Source organism: Colletotrichum graminicola (genome assembly GCF_000149035.1).
Source record: "Colletotrichum graminicola M1.001 genomic scaffold supercont1.74, whole genome shotgun sequence".
In the NCBI taxonomy this organism is placed as follows: domain Eukaryota; kingdom Fungi; phylum Ascomycota; class Sordariomycetes; order Glomerellales; family Glomerellaceae; genus Colletotrichum; species Colletotrichum graminicola.
Window position 1 is genome coordinate 1 of NW_007361078.1, and position 15,321 is coordinate 15,321.

Here is a 15,321-nt window from a genome sequence, read left to right on the forward strand (position 1 = left end):
ATTTAATATAGTATTAGAAATCCCTTAGTTAAGGAAATATAACCTAGATATTAGCTAGAAGTCTAGCTAACTTTAGTAAATAGATTTAGCTATAAGGTAGCGTTATACGCTATAACCCTTAAGTAAATTAAGAAAATAACTAAAGTATATAGTATTTATTTAAAGAGTTAAACCTATAAGAGATAAGTAATTTATATCTATAAATAATAAATAATATAAAAAAGAAAGACTTTTAGTAATTCTTAAGATTTATTAAAAATATAGTAAACTATTTACTAAAGAACTAGAAATAGAATTAATAAAGTATAGTCTACATAACTATAAGATTAAGCTATTACTAGAGATATAACTAAAACTTAAGCTAATTTATAACCTTAACTTAACTAAATAGAAAGCTTTTAATTAATAGCTATATAATAATATTAATAGAATAAAAGAGCTCTAAAGTAAAGTAGCTCTAGACCTAGAATTTATTAGAATATAAATAAAGGAATATACTAACACTTTAAGGATTAAGGGACTAACCTTTAAAGAAGGGGATAGTATATACCTCTTATATAGAAATATTAAAATAAAGTAACTAAGTAATAAACTTAACTATAAGAAACTTAGACTATTTAAGATTCTTAAAAGGATCTCTAGCGTTAACTATAAACTTAACTTACTTAATATAATAAAACTTTACTTAGTTTTTTATATTATACTACTAAATTTAGTACTATAAAGATAAAACACTAATAACTATATTATTATTAAACAATATTAACTAAAATATAAAGTTAAAAGAATTATTAACTAATACTATAAGAATAAAAATAAAATAATACTTAGTTAAATAAAAAGATTATAAATATAAAAATAACTTATAAGAACTAATAAAAAACCTTTAATATTCTTAGTAGCTTTTATAAGTATACTAAAGTTAAAACTTACTAAGTTAAGATTACCTTATATAGCACTTTACTTAACTACAGTAAAGGCACTATTAGACTATACCTTATAAATAACTATAGATTTCTTTAGAACCCTAGTAGACTTATTAAAAAAACTATTTAAAATACTTTAACCTTTCTAAAACACTATTTTTTTTACTTACTAAAGAGAATCTAACTTTACTAGAGGTTTATTTATTTTAGCGTATACCTTTTATAGCGCTATAGTACGCCTTTAAAGAAGCTATTTAGCCTCTTCCTCTTTATAATCTAGTTAATTAGACTTAGTAAGAAAATAATCTACTAGTACTTATTAAAATAAAAATATTAATAAGAAAAAAAGCCTTTATACTTATTAATAGTATTTATAGTTATATTATATAAATAGCTATAATAAGTATACTTATAATACTTTAACTTTTTTATAAGTATCTTATAGTAATAACTTACTAACTAGTAAGAAGAATAAGGTATAACGTTAAAGCTAAACTTCTTTATTACTAAAGTAAGTTTTAAGTAACGTTATATAAAAAAAGCTTTTTAATAATTCTTTTTACTAGATATTACGTTAGTATTATAAAAGATAAAGAAGTATAATTAATAACTCCCTAACCTAAGAGATATAACCTACTTATATAGGTCTTAAGGGTAAGACCTTTTAGAGAGGAGACCTAATATTATAACCTAATAAGTTATAGGCTATATTACCTTACCTAATAAATAGATAGTAAGTAGTAGTAGTATTTTTATAAATAAGAAATAAGGGAATAAATAAATAACTTCTTAAAATAAAAGAACTATAGTATAAGTTATATAGAGATAAGGAAGTAATTATAAAATAAGGTAATTACTAGTAATTATAAAAGTAAGTACTTACTAGTATTTATTAAGCGCTTACTTTATATAAGAATAGTAATTACTTATAGCTATTAGTTAAAAGAACTATTTTAAGAATAGTTAGGACTTATATATAGGATAGACTTAGACGCACTTAAGGACAGACTCCTATAGCTCTTTAGTAATTAACTTATAATATATTTACTAAATACCTTTTAGTATCTAACCTTAGTAATTTAATTAATAAGAAGCTATATAAGCTACTATATAGCCCTAAGCCTTAACTAATTACTAAGTAATTAATAAGATAATAAGAAAAATAAATACTATTAACTAAGTACTAACCTCTACTTACTATTAGTAGAAACCTTACTACTTAAAAACTAGCTATAACACTAAAGACACTAACTATAGCACTAAAGGGCGTATAAAGTGCTAGTTTACTAAAGAAAAGGATCTAAAGATATTAAGAAAGCTTACTAACACTAATATATAAGGTAATTAACCTCTAAGCTAAAGGTATTAGTAAGTTAGTATATAGGCTTACTCTTATTAAAGCTAAGAACTTTAGACTTTATATAAGGATAAATATACTAAGTAAGCGCTAGAGGGCTAAAAAGACCTAACTATATCTTAAAAAGTTACTTAATATAGCTAAAGTAGAGGCGCTATAAAGAGAAAAAAAGGGTGTTAAAGCTAAAAGTAGAAGAATATTCTAAAAAGAGGGTTATATAGAGGGTAGTAAGCTATATATATAGTAATATAGTAATTATAGAAAGACTAGATATAATATATAAAGCTATAAGGTAGTTTAGGATAGTAATAAAGAAGATAGTAATAAGTAGTTTTAATTAATTTTATATATTATAGCTTAATTAACTTATAAGTAAAGTAAAAAAAGAAAAATAAGTATATAGCTTACTATGATATATAGCTTACTATATAAGTATATTAAGTATAAATAGTATTTATAAATATATTATAAGATATTCTTAAATAATAATAAGTATTATAAATATTAAAATTAAAGAGGCCTAAATAATATATACTATAGGACTAATAATTTAAATATAGTATTATTTTAACACCTTTATTAGAAAATTAAATAATATAAAGTAAGTAATAATAAGAAAAAGTACTTCATAATTTTATTTTCTTTATATAACCTAATATAGTGTTAGTATTATAAAAAGTAAAGAAGTATAATTAATAACTTCTTAACCTAAGAGATATAACCTACTTATATAGGTCTTAAGGGTAAGACCTTTTAAAGAGAAGACCTAATATTATAACCTAATAAGTTATAGGCTATATTACCTTACCTAATAGATAGATAGTAAGTAGTAGTCGTATTTATATAAATAAGAAATAAGGAATAAATAGATAACTCCTTAAAATAAAAAACTATAGTAAAGTTATATAACTATAAGTATAAAATAAAATAAAAAATAAGCGCTTATTTATAAGTAGGATATATACTTAATAGATACCTAAGTAAGTACTTATTCTACTTTATAACTATTAGTTAAAGAAACTATTTTAAGAACAGTTAGGACTTATATATAGGATAGACTTAGACACACTTAAGGACAGACTCCTATAGCTCTTTAGTAATTAACTTATAATATATTCTCTAAATACTTTTTAGTATCTAACCTTAGTAATTTAATTAATAAGAAGCTATATAAGCTACCTTATAGCCCTAAGCCTTAACTAATTACTAGGTAATTAATAAGATAATAAGAAAAGATAAATACTATTAACTAAGTACTAACCTCTGCTTACTATTAGTAAAACCTTTACTGTCTAGAAACTAGCTATAACACTCTACTTACTATTAGTAGAAACCCTACTATCTAGAAACTAGCTATAATATTAATATACTTTTAGAGATTATAATACTTTACTTTTACTTAAATAGCATTAAGCTATATAAACTAATTACTATATAATTATAAGATAGGTACCTTATTATTATTATTCTTATTAATTATTATAATAGTATTTATTAATAAATAAGTATATTAGTTATTATAGATATATATATATTAAACTATTAATTATTAAATTATAATAATTATAATACTTAATTAATTCTATTATACATTATATAACTATAGTAAAATCCTATAGGAATAAGGAAATCCCCCTATTTCTTAGTTAGGAAATCCTAGGCTAATCCTAGTAATAATATTAGTAAAATCGCTATTAAAGTAGGGCGATTTCACTACCTATTCCCTAGCGATTTGCTATAAGGCAACTGTGCATTCGCTAGTGAATTCACGTGTAATTCCCCTATATTTGATAGATTTCTCTACCTAAATTAAGGGAAAATAATGATCTGTGTATTTGCCCCTTTTCTAAAAGGCCGATTGGCGATGGCCGCGTAACATAGTAGTAGATACGCACAACAGAGCAATCAATTAATCACAGGGGTATTGCTGTAAAATACGCGCTTCAACAAACTGCACTGGAGCCCTTATATAGGCTCAGAACGACTATGTACATCAACTTTGCTTGTATATAAACTGTAGGTAACTACAAAGTGTATGTACTGGCAGTGTCAAGACCAATGCTGCCTAAATCACGCTCCAAGTGTGTGTGTGGCCATAAACTCTGAGTGGACTACTCCCGAATCCAGCAGCCTGCAAACCCCCTCATCGTTTTTGTAGGCTCTTTCCATTTAGCTTCTACTGCATCCATTAGGTATTGGGAGCAGTGCTCAGTGTGTCCAGGGCTTGAAACAATTGAATCTATCGCAGCCCGATCATCAAAAAAGGCGTAGAACTGACGCCTCCACATTATGGCGCAGTGATTAATGTGATCACGGACTGAAGTCCAGTAAAAGTCTCTTTCAGACATTTCATCAACCGTCAAGCGTTCCGTCATGTTAATGTCGGCGAAAGCACCCCAACTACCATCTTCCTGGTATTCGTCGACAGATTCCTTATCAAAGCATACCTCTGGTACCCAGTGATTCAGAAGAATGTCGTATTTGCAGCCTTTAGCTCTCGCTTCTTGCGTTGTGCTTCCGCAGGATATCTTCTTCATGCCGCTTGTGATGTTGTGGCGTTCTCCGGGAACGAAGACATGTGGCAGTCCAGATGACGACGTTTGTTGTCTTGAGGAAGTCGTTTTGATTGAGGGGTTCGTCAAAAAGAAAACAAAAACCCAGACCAGCGATGTGCCAACAAGCACTGAGGCATGAGAAAGGAACGTGTTGCGGCGGCTAGCATGTCGTTGGGGAGAGGTTGTCTCTTCGGCAGTAGGATTGTCCGAGTATTTCAGAAAGGGCTGATATTCAGGTGTTGAAGACATACTGAATTCAGCGTTGTATGCAGCTGTAGCGATGGTCAGATGGTATAATGAAAACCGGATACATGTCACTTCACTGGGAAAACTCTTGGTTTTATTTTGCGGTCTGACAACGTCCGTGCAATTCTGAGTTTTGACGCACCCCTCTATGGCCGTGCGCACACAATCGTATGTTGTCGTTAGTTACAGATTTTGTTTTAGATTGGCTCCCTGCGGCTGAGCCTCACCAACTTAGTACATATGTACCTTTCTTTGTGTTTCATTCAAACATCGATACCACTAATTTGGCCTGATATTACAGTCAGGAGTAGAAGCCTAATAGATAGCTTAATTGGGTATTCATGTATTACTTGCGATTGGATATTCGCCGACTCCACCGTAGAGATCAGGCCGATCATGAAGATCGCCTACCCCCAGGATTGCGGGCGGTTCGTTCTTCCACCCTATGCCCCCCCTCTATCACCTACTACCTATGCAGGGCTTGATGCTTCCCTGTTACAGGTGAACATCATGCAGGTTCTACACTAGTCCTGAAAGGTAATTCCGCTTCTTTCTCGATTCGCGTCAATTAATCAGAGCCCTCTGATTCAATGTACATCTTTTCTCCAAGTATTAACTATATACAGTGAAGCTCTAGTAGTCCTTGTATTGTGGTAAAAACATATTTCCCTCAGTGGTTTTGCTTGAAATGCGAGGGGGTTGAAATGGGGGGGTGGTCGTGCTGACTCAGTGACTTTGTGCAAGCTCGACGATTGCTACGCGATGTTCATCTTAAATGTACTCCACGCAGATCGCGTCGCTTTTGACGTCCATAACCTCGGCGATGGTGATGTTCTCGGCAGTGCCAGCCATCCACAAGATGTGGTCCAGAGTTGTGGTGTTGCCATTGTCCCCAAAGTACGGAGCGAATGCCTCCACGGGCAAAATCGTCGGTTGAACCGACGCCAAAAACCCGCTGGCAACATTGGGGCCGCCCATGTCAGTCAGACGAGAAGTGTTTTTGCTTTGCCATACCCACCAAAGACGGTCTAGGTTGGTGTGGTGCATGAAGAATAGCGGGTCAGCAGGCGAGAGAGAAACATCGTCCATCTACAGTTATCCCTATTGGTTAGGCTCTTGTGTGGTTGTTGGGTTGATCAGATGTACTCACAGTTCCTCCGATAGCATAGTGGCCGGACACATGCGGCGATCCGCCAAGACAGCTGTTGAAATCGCTGTATGACTCAAGGGTGTTGCAGGCGTCCACAAGGGCTTGAGAGACAAGATCGAACTCGTCTTGCTTGAGATCATAGGCAAGACAGTGCTCGGCGCCCCTCTGAAGTTGAATGTCGACGTTGTATTTCACGTTTTTGAATGGGCCATCAAGAAGGCATCCGTTGCTGTCGGTAGAGCCAGTTCCGAACGAGGTCGAAGAGTCATTGCCCCAAATGCTGGCAGCCGTCAGAGGTCCTGCAGCCTGGTCCACCTGCTCGTTCCAGTAACTATATAATCCGTTAGTACCTAACTCCTGGTGTTTCATTTTCATATTGTAACAGATTCTCTTACGGTATGGGGCCAGTATAACCACATTCCGATCGGAGGAGATTCTCGTGGACCGTCATAAACCAACGATGCCACGGAAGAAATGCACCCTTTGTGGAAAAAAACATTAGTTCTAATGGCTCGCCGGTGGCTAATGTGAAGGATAACACCATACAACGGAATGAATGAATTGAACTTGGGCAATATGAGCCACTTGAAGCTCGTGCCAACGGGATTTGGAGCCAGCGAAGCCTGTCTTTGAAGGAGCCTGTGCCGGATCCATCAAACAGAGTGTCGAATCGATGTATTCGGCCTTCTCAGTGCTAGTGAGCGCACTCCTGTTCGGGATAATTAGTACCCAAAATGCTAGGAGAACTTGGTTCAAGATGATTTTACCATGACTTGCGTTGTGCCGGGTTAGTGCAGGCAGCGGAAACGGCCTGGATCATCCCCAGACAGAGGGTTGCGGTGGTGAGAGACTTGACCATTGTGAAAAATTTCTTGGAGAAAGACAGCTTTGGAGAAAGAGGGAATGTGACAGAAGCGTCTTTGCTGAAAAAGAGAGTGAGTGACGATGCTGCTATGGAAGCGGGAATCAAATCCAGAGTGCGCTGTCTTCACCTTTTATCTGGACCATCTACCAGATAAATTTTGCATTGATATCGATGGCTAACCCCGATTCTCTTCCCCCATTTGGTATGTAGGCATAAATCTATGTCAGTAAAGTCCCTTCGTTAGAATGGTTCCACAGGGCAGGGTTGTGGCCGTCCTTGCTCCTTCGCGCCACGCCATCGGACATCAAGGAGAATAGACCACTTGTGGAGCTCCGCGCTCGGTTGAATGCCTCTTTCAAGAAGGCTCAACGTTTTCAATGCCACCCACCAGTATTATATACCAAGGCAATACAGAGTATTGTAATGGCCAACGCTCAGGGCCTCTGTATCCTGGGGTATCAAGTTTACATCCCTTCATGGTAGGGGGCTGTAATATCCTGCCCCCTTATTCTGCTTATCAGTTGACAAATTCATACTCCGTACAATGTCATATAATCTATAATAGTGCCATGCTCCCCCTTGATTGATAATTTTCAGTGAGGCATATAGATAGGCTATCGTGTTGGGTTTATCTTGATAGAAATTAGAGTTTAGCTCAGAATTAGAGATAGTGTTTAGTCTTAGACTCTAGAATGCAATGTAGTGAAGGTTGATGCGTTAATTAGAGGCGACAGACTAGCTAGACTCTGTAAAGGGCGGCGGCTATGTTTACTCTTTACAGGAGTCAGTATCGTATCTTGATGGTAGCAGGTAAAATGCCAGTGCGATATGGTACACGGCCAGTGAGTTAAACCTATTTCGGAAGGTACTACCACCACTACCACCACCATTTAACCAGAAATACCAGATTCAATCAGCCTAACCCTAACTAACCCAAATCCTAACCCAGACCCTAACCTCACCCTACGTATTTTCTAGCTCCTATCTGGCAGTCCTTCTAAATCGGGTTAGACACCGGTCGCGTACCATATCGCACTGGCATTTTACCTGCTATCATCTCGATCATCTCGATCAACACGTGTCTTCGATTGTAGATAAGATCGGCGGCCAACCATGTCTATGCATATAAGCTTATCCACCTAATATTGGACTAATGTATGTACGATGGGTTATTACTACATAGGTAGGGCATGACTTACCGGCTTTTGTGTTTTCCAATATCCGAGCCTGGCTATAGAGCAGGTTTGACCAATAGCAAAACTTGGATAATCAGCTGCGTAACAATACGTAGTACGGAGTACACGTAATGTAGTGGATTCCCTGGCTTCGGACTTTGCCCCTCCACCCATGTTGTATTAACTTGAAAGTGATATGTGACTTAATTACCGGAGCATTTCCCCTATTCGTTCCCCGTCAAAACCAGAGAGGAAAGTGTGTCCTCAACAACTGACACATGAATATTTGTAGAAATCCAGGCAGCGGCATTGACCAATCATTACATCTGCAATCCAGTAATCTAAAATACACGAAACCTTGACCGGACTTATAGGCCTAGATCTATATCCAGTCTTGACTTCGTGATTACAAAGAAATGAAGTACAATGTACTTAGTATAATGGGTAAGTACATCGTATAAACTCCCTAGCAGGTAGTGTGGAGTTGTGACCCACGTACGAGAGACTCTCACTGGCCAGAATTAGAATAGAGGTGCACAAAAAGCTCAAAGTACCGTCGCTGGGATAATCAAAAAAAGCACGGCCACATTTACCTGACGAGGGGGTTAAACTTGGCCCGATACCGAAGTACAAGCGGCTGTATCCGTAGTACGGGGTCTATACTAGACCCTCATCTGACTCGTGTTGGTCCCACCGAAGCTAGTGCCTTGGTAACTCAGGTCTGATTCTTCTCCTGACTTGTGTCCTCTGCTAACGCGGCAGCTAGTAAAGTAACAGCCCTGTTTTAGTATCTTAGCGGCCCTCTAAGCCTATCTTAGTAAGCCTACTGCCTATTCTAGTTAGTGTCAGCAGAAGGACTATGCTCTATTCTATTACGTAAACATAACTAACTAACCTAGACCTTAACCTAGACCCTAACTATCTAACTACTAACCTTACACATCTTTAAAAGCATATAAAACATATATAGGGTTAGTAATTAGGGCCTAGGTAAGGGTATAGGTTAGTTAGTAATATTAAGGGAATATAATAGGTTATTTAGGTGTGCTGTGGTGGTTATAGCTAGAGGGCTATTAAAATACTAAAAGGGGGCTGTTAATTTACTAGTAACTACTAACGTGGCCTAAAGTAAAAGTCTTTAGTTATAATAATTATAGTACTTATAAGCTAGGGCACATAGCAAATAGAGGTTATACTCTAGGTAAAGAAAAGCTTAATTAAAAGAAATAGGCTCCTCTAGTATCTATACTAGGTTAAAAGTCTAGTATTAGCAGTAGGGTTAGCCTAATTAATTGTTAAATAGTAGGGATTGTAATAGTTACTTAATTAATTCTGTTATATGTTGTGTATCTATTATAAATTACTATAGAAATAAGGAAAAACCCCTATTTCTTAGTTAGGAAATCCCTATCTAATCCTAGCGATATTATTAGTAAAGTTACTATTAGAAGTAAGGCTAATTTACTGCTTATTCCCTAACTATTTGCTATAGGGTAACTATATATTTACTAGCTAATTTACATATAATTCTACTATATTTAATATACCCCCTTAGCGCTAGTAGCATAATTAATTATTATAAAGCCTATACTAAATATTATTTATATATAGCCTATTTATTTATTAATTATCTCTTAATATCTTATACGTTTTCCTCCTCTATTTAGTAGTAAAGCTTTATTTTATTATTAGCTAATTCTTACTATTAATTTACTTTAAGGCGTATATATTAGTTACTTATATTTAATTAAGCTATAAATATAGTAAATTATAGCGTACTAAGCGCCTTTATTAATTTATTAGCTATTAATTTAGTAGACTTCTTATATTTAATAGTAATCTAATTTACTACTACTTCTTATTATAGCTAGTAGTTATAAATATTTATATACTATAGCCTTATCTATAGTTAGATAAGCTCTTTAGTAATAAGCCTAATAGTCTAGGTATTATTATAGCTAATATAAATAGTTAGTAGCTATTTAGTAGCTACCTACTTATTAAGTAATAATTTAGTTCTTATTTATATTAATAGTTAAATACCTAGTGTAGTAATTAATCTACTAGTAAAAAGTGCCTCTTTTATAGTAGATAATAAGGCTAGTAATTTAGCCTTAGTAGTTAACGTTATTACTATATCTTATTTATTAGCTTACTAAGAGATAAGCCCTCTAAATAGCTTTAGTGTATACACTTATAAGCTATAATAGTCTAGTAAGTTATTAGTAAATAAGGCGTCTAAAGTAACCTCTAACGTATTATTTTTACTACCTAGCGTTACTTTATATTTAAGGTAAAAGTGTTACGTTTAATAAAGATACCTAAGTACTTAATTTAGTACCTTTTAGTAATTTAGATTTAGATTATAGTTAAAGTAGGTAACCTAGCTAGCTATAAAGGTAACGTCTAGCTAAGTTATTACTACTATATAAAGGATTATCTCTACCTTTTTTTAATATTAGTTAACCTTTTATAATAAGGCTATATATTTACTAGGTAGTAGCTTAGCCCTTACTATAGGTAATAATTTATTATATTTCTTATTTATTAGCAGTAGTTTAGTTACTTTATTATAATATACTACTTATAAGAGCTAGAGATAATAGTTACTTTAGTTATAAGTTACCTTAAGGCTAAGGAACTACTATAATAAGCCTCTACCTTTAAGGTAGTATTATTACTAAAGAGCTACTATCTTATTACTTACTTACGCTTTATTTATATAGTAATAGGCTAATATATAGTTATTAATATAAAAAGAGAATATAATATAATTCTTCTTCTAATAGTAATTCTTACTAAGCACTTAGTAAAAGCCCTATATAGTAAGTCCTTTTTTAAGGTGCTTTTACTATAGTAGTAGTAATTACTAAAGCCTATATAGCGCTTTTAGTAGCTAGAGAATCTAGCTAGAGATTTAGTAGCCTAGAGCTATCTTTATAAATACTACCTTATTAATAGTAGTATAAATAAATATATTTACTACGTTATATTAAAGTAATTCTAAATTAAAGTAAGTAGCTATTACTATAAGTATTTAAAATAATATACTTACTAATATAGCTATATAAGTATCTTATAGATTCTTTACTTATTAGTTACTATAGACTATAAGTCTTACTTTAAATTTAGTTAATTAACTATATTTATTAAGCTTATAGGTATATACCTAATAGTAGCTAAGGATTTAATATCTTTTAGCTACTGCTTATAGCACTATTACCTAAGATTTTAATATTTTATACTTATATAGATACACTTTTTTAGCGTCTTTAAATTACTTTTTATATAGGTAGCTTCTTAACTATCTATAGATTAGTAGAAAGTATAGTAACTTCTAATATATACTTATTAGCTTATAAAGTCTAGTAACCCCTTTATTACGCACTAGTAATTTACTAGTAGTATCTTTATAATTATTATACCTATTAGGCGTTATATAGTTAATTAAGTAGCCTTAGGCGTACTTTAGCTAAAAGTAGTAATCTTTACTTATTAGTTAACTTTATAATATACTAAACTATATTATTACCTATAAGCTACCTTATATATAGTCTATAATCTTTTACTATAAAGTAAGCTTTATAAGGAAAATAGCCTTAAATAAAGTCCTTAGCGTAATCTAACTACCTATATATATAGTAAGATAATACCCTTTTATAACGCCTTTAAATAAGGTTACTACTAGCTAGAGATTACCTAATAGGCTAGCTATAGTTACTTAGGAATTTAACACCTTTTTATACTTAGTAACGTCTTATAAATTAATTATATAGAGATAAAATAAGGCATAAGGGATTACTATCCTTATTACTTTAGAACTATTAGTTCCTAGTAAGTTACTAGCTTATAGGCTATTAGCTATTAATAAATTAAGTAAGTTACTAGCTTATAGGCTATAGGCTATTAATAAATTAATTAATAGGCTATTAGCTATTAATTTAGGTATTTACTTATTAATTATTTTACTATTAGTAATTACTTAGCTATTAGCTATTAGATTAATTAATTTAGAGCTATTAGTTCCTATTTTACTACCCCTTATATTAAAATCTATAAAAGCTATAAAAAAGGCGCTTAGTAGTAATAGTAGTAAAGTAAGAAGAAGTGTAAATTTTACCTACTTATATAGATATTCTAGTATGCTACCTAATTATAGAGCGCCTAGTAAAGTAATATTAGTATATTTTATTACTTTATCTATGTCTTTATTAGCTTCTTAATATAATAAGGAATAATTACTAGCTGCTTTTAGCTTATTAATTTATTATTAAATTACTATAAGGTTAGCTTTATAAAGCTTATTAAGTAATCTATTTATTAATCTATTAAAGATTTATTTCTTATTAAATATTACGTTATATATAGTAAAGACCTTATTTTATACTAAATACTAAACGTAATATAAATTACTAAATATATATTTAATAAGAAATCTAATCTATATATAGGTAGTAAGCTTTTACTAGTAGTTTTATAATAGTTATATATTTACTATTAGTATATACGCTTAGTAGCTATAGGCTTATAGATATAAAAGATCTAGCTTTACTATTAGTAAAGGCTTAGCGTGCTTACTAAGTATAAAATATAAGTAAAATAATTAATATAAGGATTTCTACCTCTAAGCTGCTAATAGTATTTAATTATAAAGGTATATAGCTATAGTTATAATTTTAGGCTATAGGACTTTAGGTAATTTTATATTAATTTATATATATTACGCCTTAAGTTTAATAATTATAGTAATTTACTTAGTGCTACTATTTTAAGCCTAGGTATTTACTACTAATAGCTTAATAGAGATTTTATAATTAAAAAGTATATCTATAAGTTACTTAAGGTATAGGATTTCTTAGTTAGCCTTAATAACTTTTAGTATAATTAAATATTTATTTATTAGTATTATAAGAAAGCCCCTTATTATTAGTTTAATACTATTTTAGTAGTAGCTATATAAGTAGAAATCTTATTTAAGGCTAGTTACTTAATCTAAGATTATTATTACTAAGTAGTATTTTATATAGCCTTATTTAAGATTATAAAAGTCTAGTGCTAGGTAATTACCTAGCGCTATATTTATAATTAATTTATAAGGCTAGTAGTAAATCTACTGCCTTATTTTACTATAACTATATAAATTATAGTCTTATATTATTATAGTGTTAACTTAGGTTAGATATACTTTATATATAGTATTTAGAATCCTTTATAAAGCCTTAGTACCTAGGTAGCTAAGACGCTTATACTATATTATTATATTACTATAAAGTAGTTATTACTATATTAATATTATATATTTATTTCTTACTTATAGGGTTAGTAGTAAATTATTAGTAAAGTATATAGTAAAAGCGCCTTTATTTTTTTAGCTATAGCTATATTACTTATAATATTTAAGTACTAATTAGTTAGCTTATTCTTTAATATAGCCTATAAGGCTATAATCTATATGCCTTAGGTAATTATTACCTAGGCTTATATCCTACTATATACGTTACTAGTGTAGCCTTATAAAGAAAATAAGTAATATAGTAAATACGCTATAATATATTATATTATATATATAGAGCTTTATTAGTAAGCTATTAGCGCCCTTTAAAGTAATCTTTATAGTACTATATCCTTTAATTATAACTTAGGTAGTACTAGCCTAGATATAGTTACTAATTAGGGCTACTACTAATATAATAAACTATAATATATAGTTAAATATATAGTTAGTAGTGCCTAAATTAAGTAAGGCTAAATTACCTAGCTTATAGCCTTATAAAGTAGTGTAAAAAGCTACCTTTATATAGTATTTACTATATAGTTAATATAACTTAGCCTTAATTCTTTACACTTATTTAGTAAGGTTAAGATTACTTATAATATACTTATTAACTTATTACTAACGTTACGTATTTACCTACTAATTATTAGGCCTTTATAATTTATTTATAAAGTAGTAAAGTTATAATAAATAGGCACTAAAGTATATAGGGCACTTTACTTTTTTACTTATACTTTATTAGTAGTAATAGTTAGATATTAATTGCCCTTATAAGTGTGTAACTATTTAATTGCAGTAACAAAAGGCTATTATTATTATTACCTCTAGTTAAGCTAAATACGCTATAGCCTGCTTAGCTATAATATAGTAAGTTATTAGTAAGGGCTTTAACCCTCTTTAGTGCTATCTTATAGAGAGACTACTAGTTAAGATTACTTTAGTTACTTATTATTTTACTAGTTACTATATATAAATCTAGCTAGGCGCTAAATACGCTCCTTTATAATATAGTAATAAGATTATTAAACTAGATTAATAGCTATTAGTAGTTAGGTAAATTAACTTATACTAATTTACTATAGGCTATGTTCTATTTATTAAGCTATATAATAAGATCTTTCTTAATAGTTAAGGCCTTTTACTAGGCTTTTACTAACACTTTACTATATTTATTATAGGTATACTTTATATGCTTTTCTTTAGTTATTCTTACTACTACACTAAGCTTATTAAGCTATTTAGCTAGTAATTTATTAGATTTATAATATCTTTCTTAAAGATCTATAGATATAATAAATTTAACTATATTAGCTATATCTTTAATATCTTTTTACTAAGTAGTATACTTATATACTTTTTTATAATAGTAGCTTATCTAGCTATTTAAGTATATAAGATTATATAAGTTAAGATTATCTAGTGTTATTATATATTTAGTTTTATATATAAGTATATTAAGTATAGCTATAATAGCCTTACTTCTTACTATATATAGCTATATAGTTACTTACTAAGATATCTTAGTAATTACTATAGCTATAGTAACCTCTTAGTAAGTAGTAAGCTTATCCTTAGTTAAGGCGTATAGATATTATATTATAAGCAGCTTTATTAGTTTCTTTAGATATATCTTAAGGATTAATTAGTCTACTGCTATAACCTCTAGGTTAATATACTCCTAGAGATTATAACACTTTACTTTTACTTAGATAGTATTAATCTATATAAACTAATTACTATATAATTATAAAATAGTTACCTTATTATTATAG

The 15,321-nt window shown here is 30.7% G+C and overlaps 2 protein-coding genes across 2 annotated transcripts; both read right to left on the reverse strand.

The window, feature by feature from the left end:
* Positions 1-4,394: 4,394 nt before the first annotated feature.
* On the reverse strand, positions 4,395-5,087 carry GLRG_10817 (uncharacterized protein; the record flags this gene model as incomplete). Its single annotated transcript, XM_008101767.1, has 1 exon — positions 4,395-5,087. One exon carries the CDS (start codon positions 5,085-5,087, stop codon positions 4,395-4,397), a length of 693 nt encoding a protein of 230 aa, XP_008099958.1.
* Positions 5,088-5,855: 768 nt separating this feature from the next.
* GLRG_10818 (uncharacterized protein) lies at positions 5,856-7,093 on the reverse strand (the record flags this gene model as incomplete). Its single annotated transcript, XM_008101768.1, has 5 exons — positions 5,856-6,173; positions 6,235-6,565; positions 6,630-6,715; positions 6,781-6,943; positions 7,002-7,093. 5 exons carry the CDS (start codon positions 7,091-7,093, stop codon positions 5,856-5,858), a joined length of 990 nt encoding a protein of 329 aa, XP_008099959.1.
* Between the last annotated feature and the right edge of the window lie 8,228 nt (positions 7,094-15,321).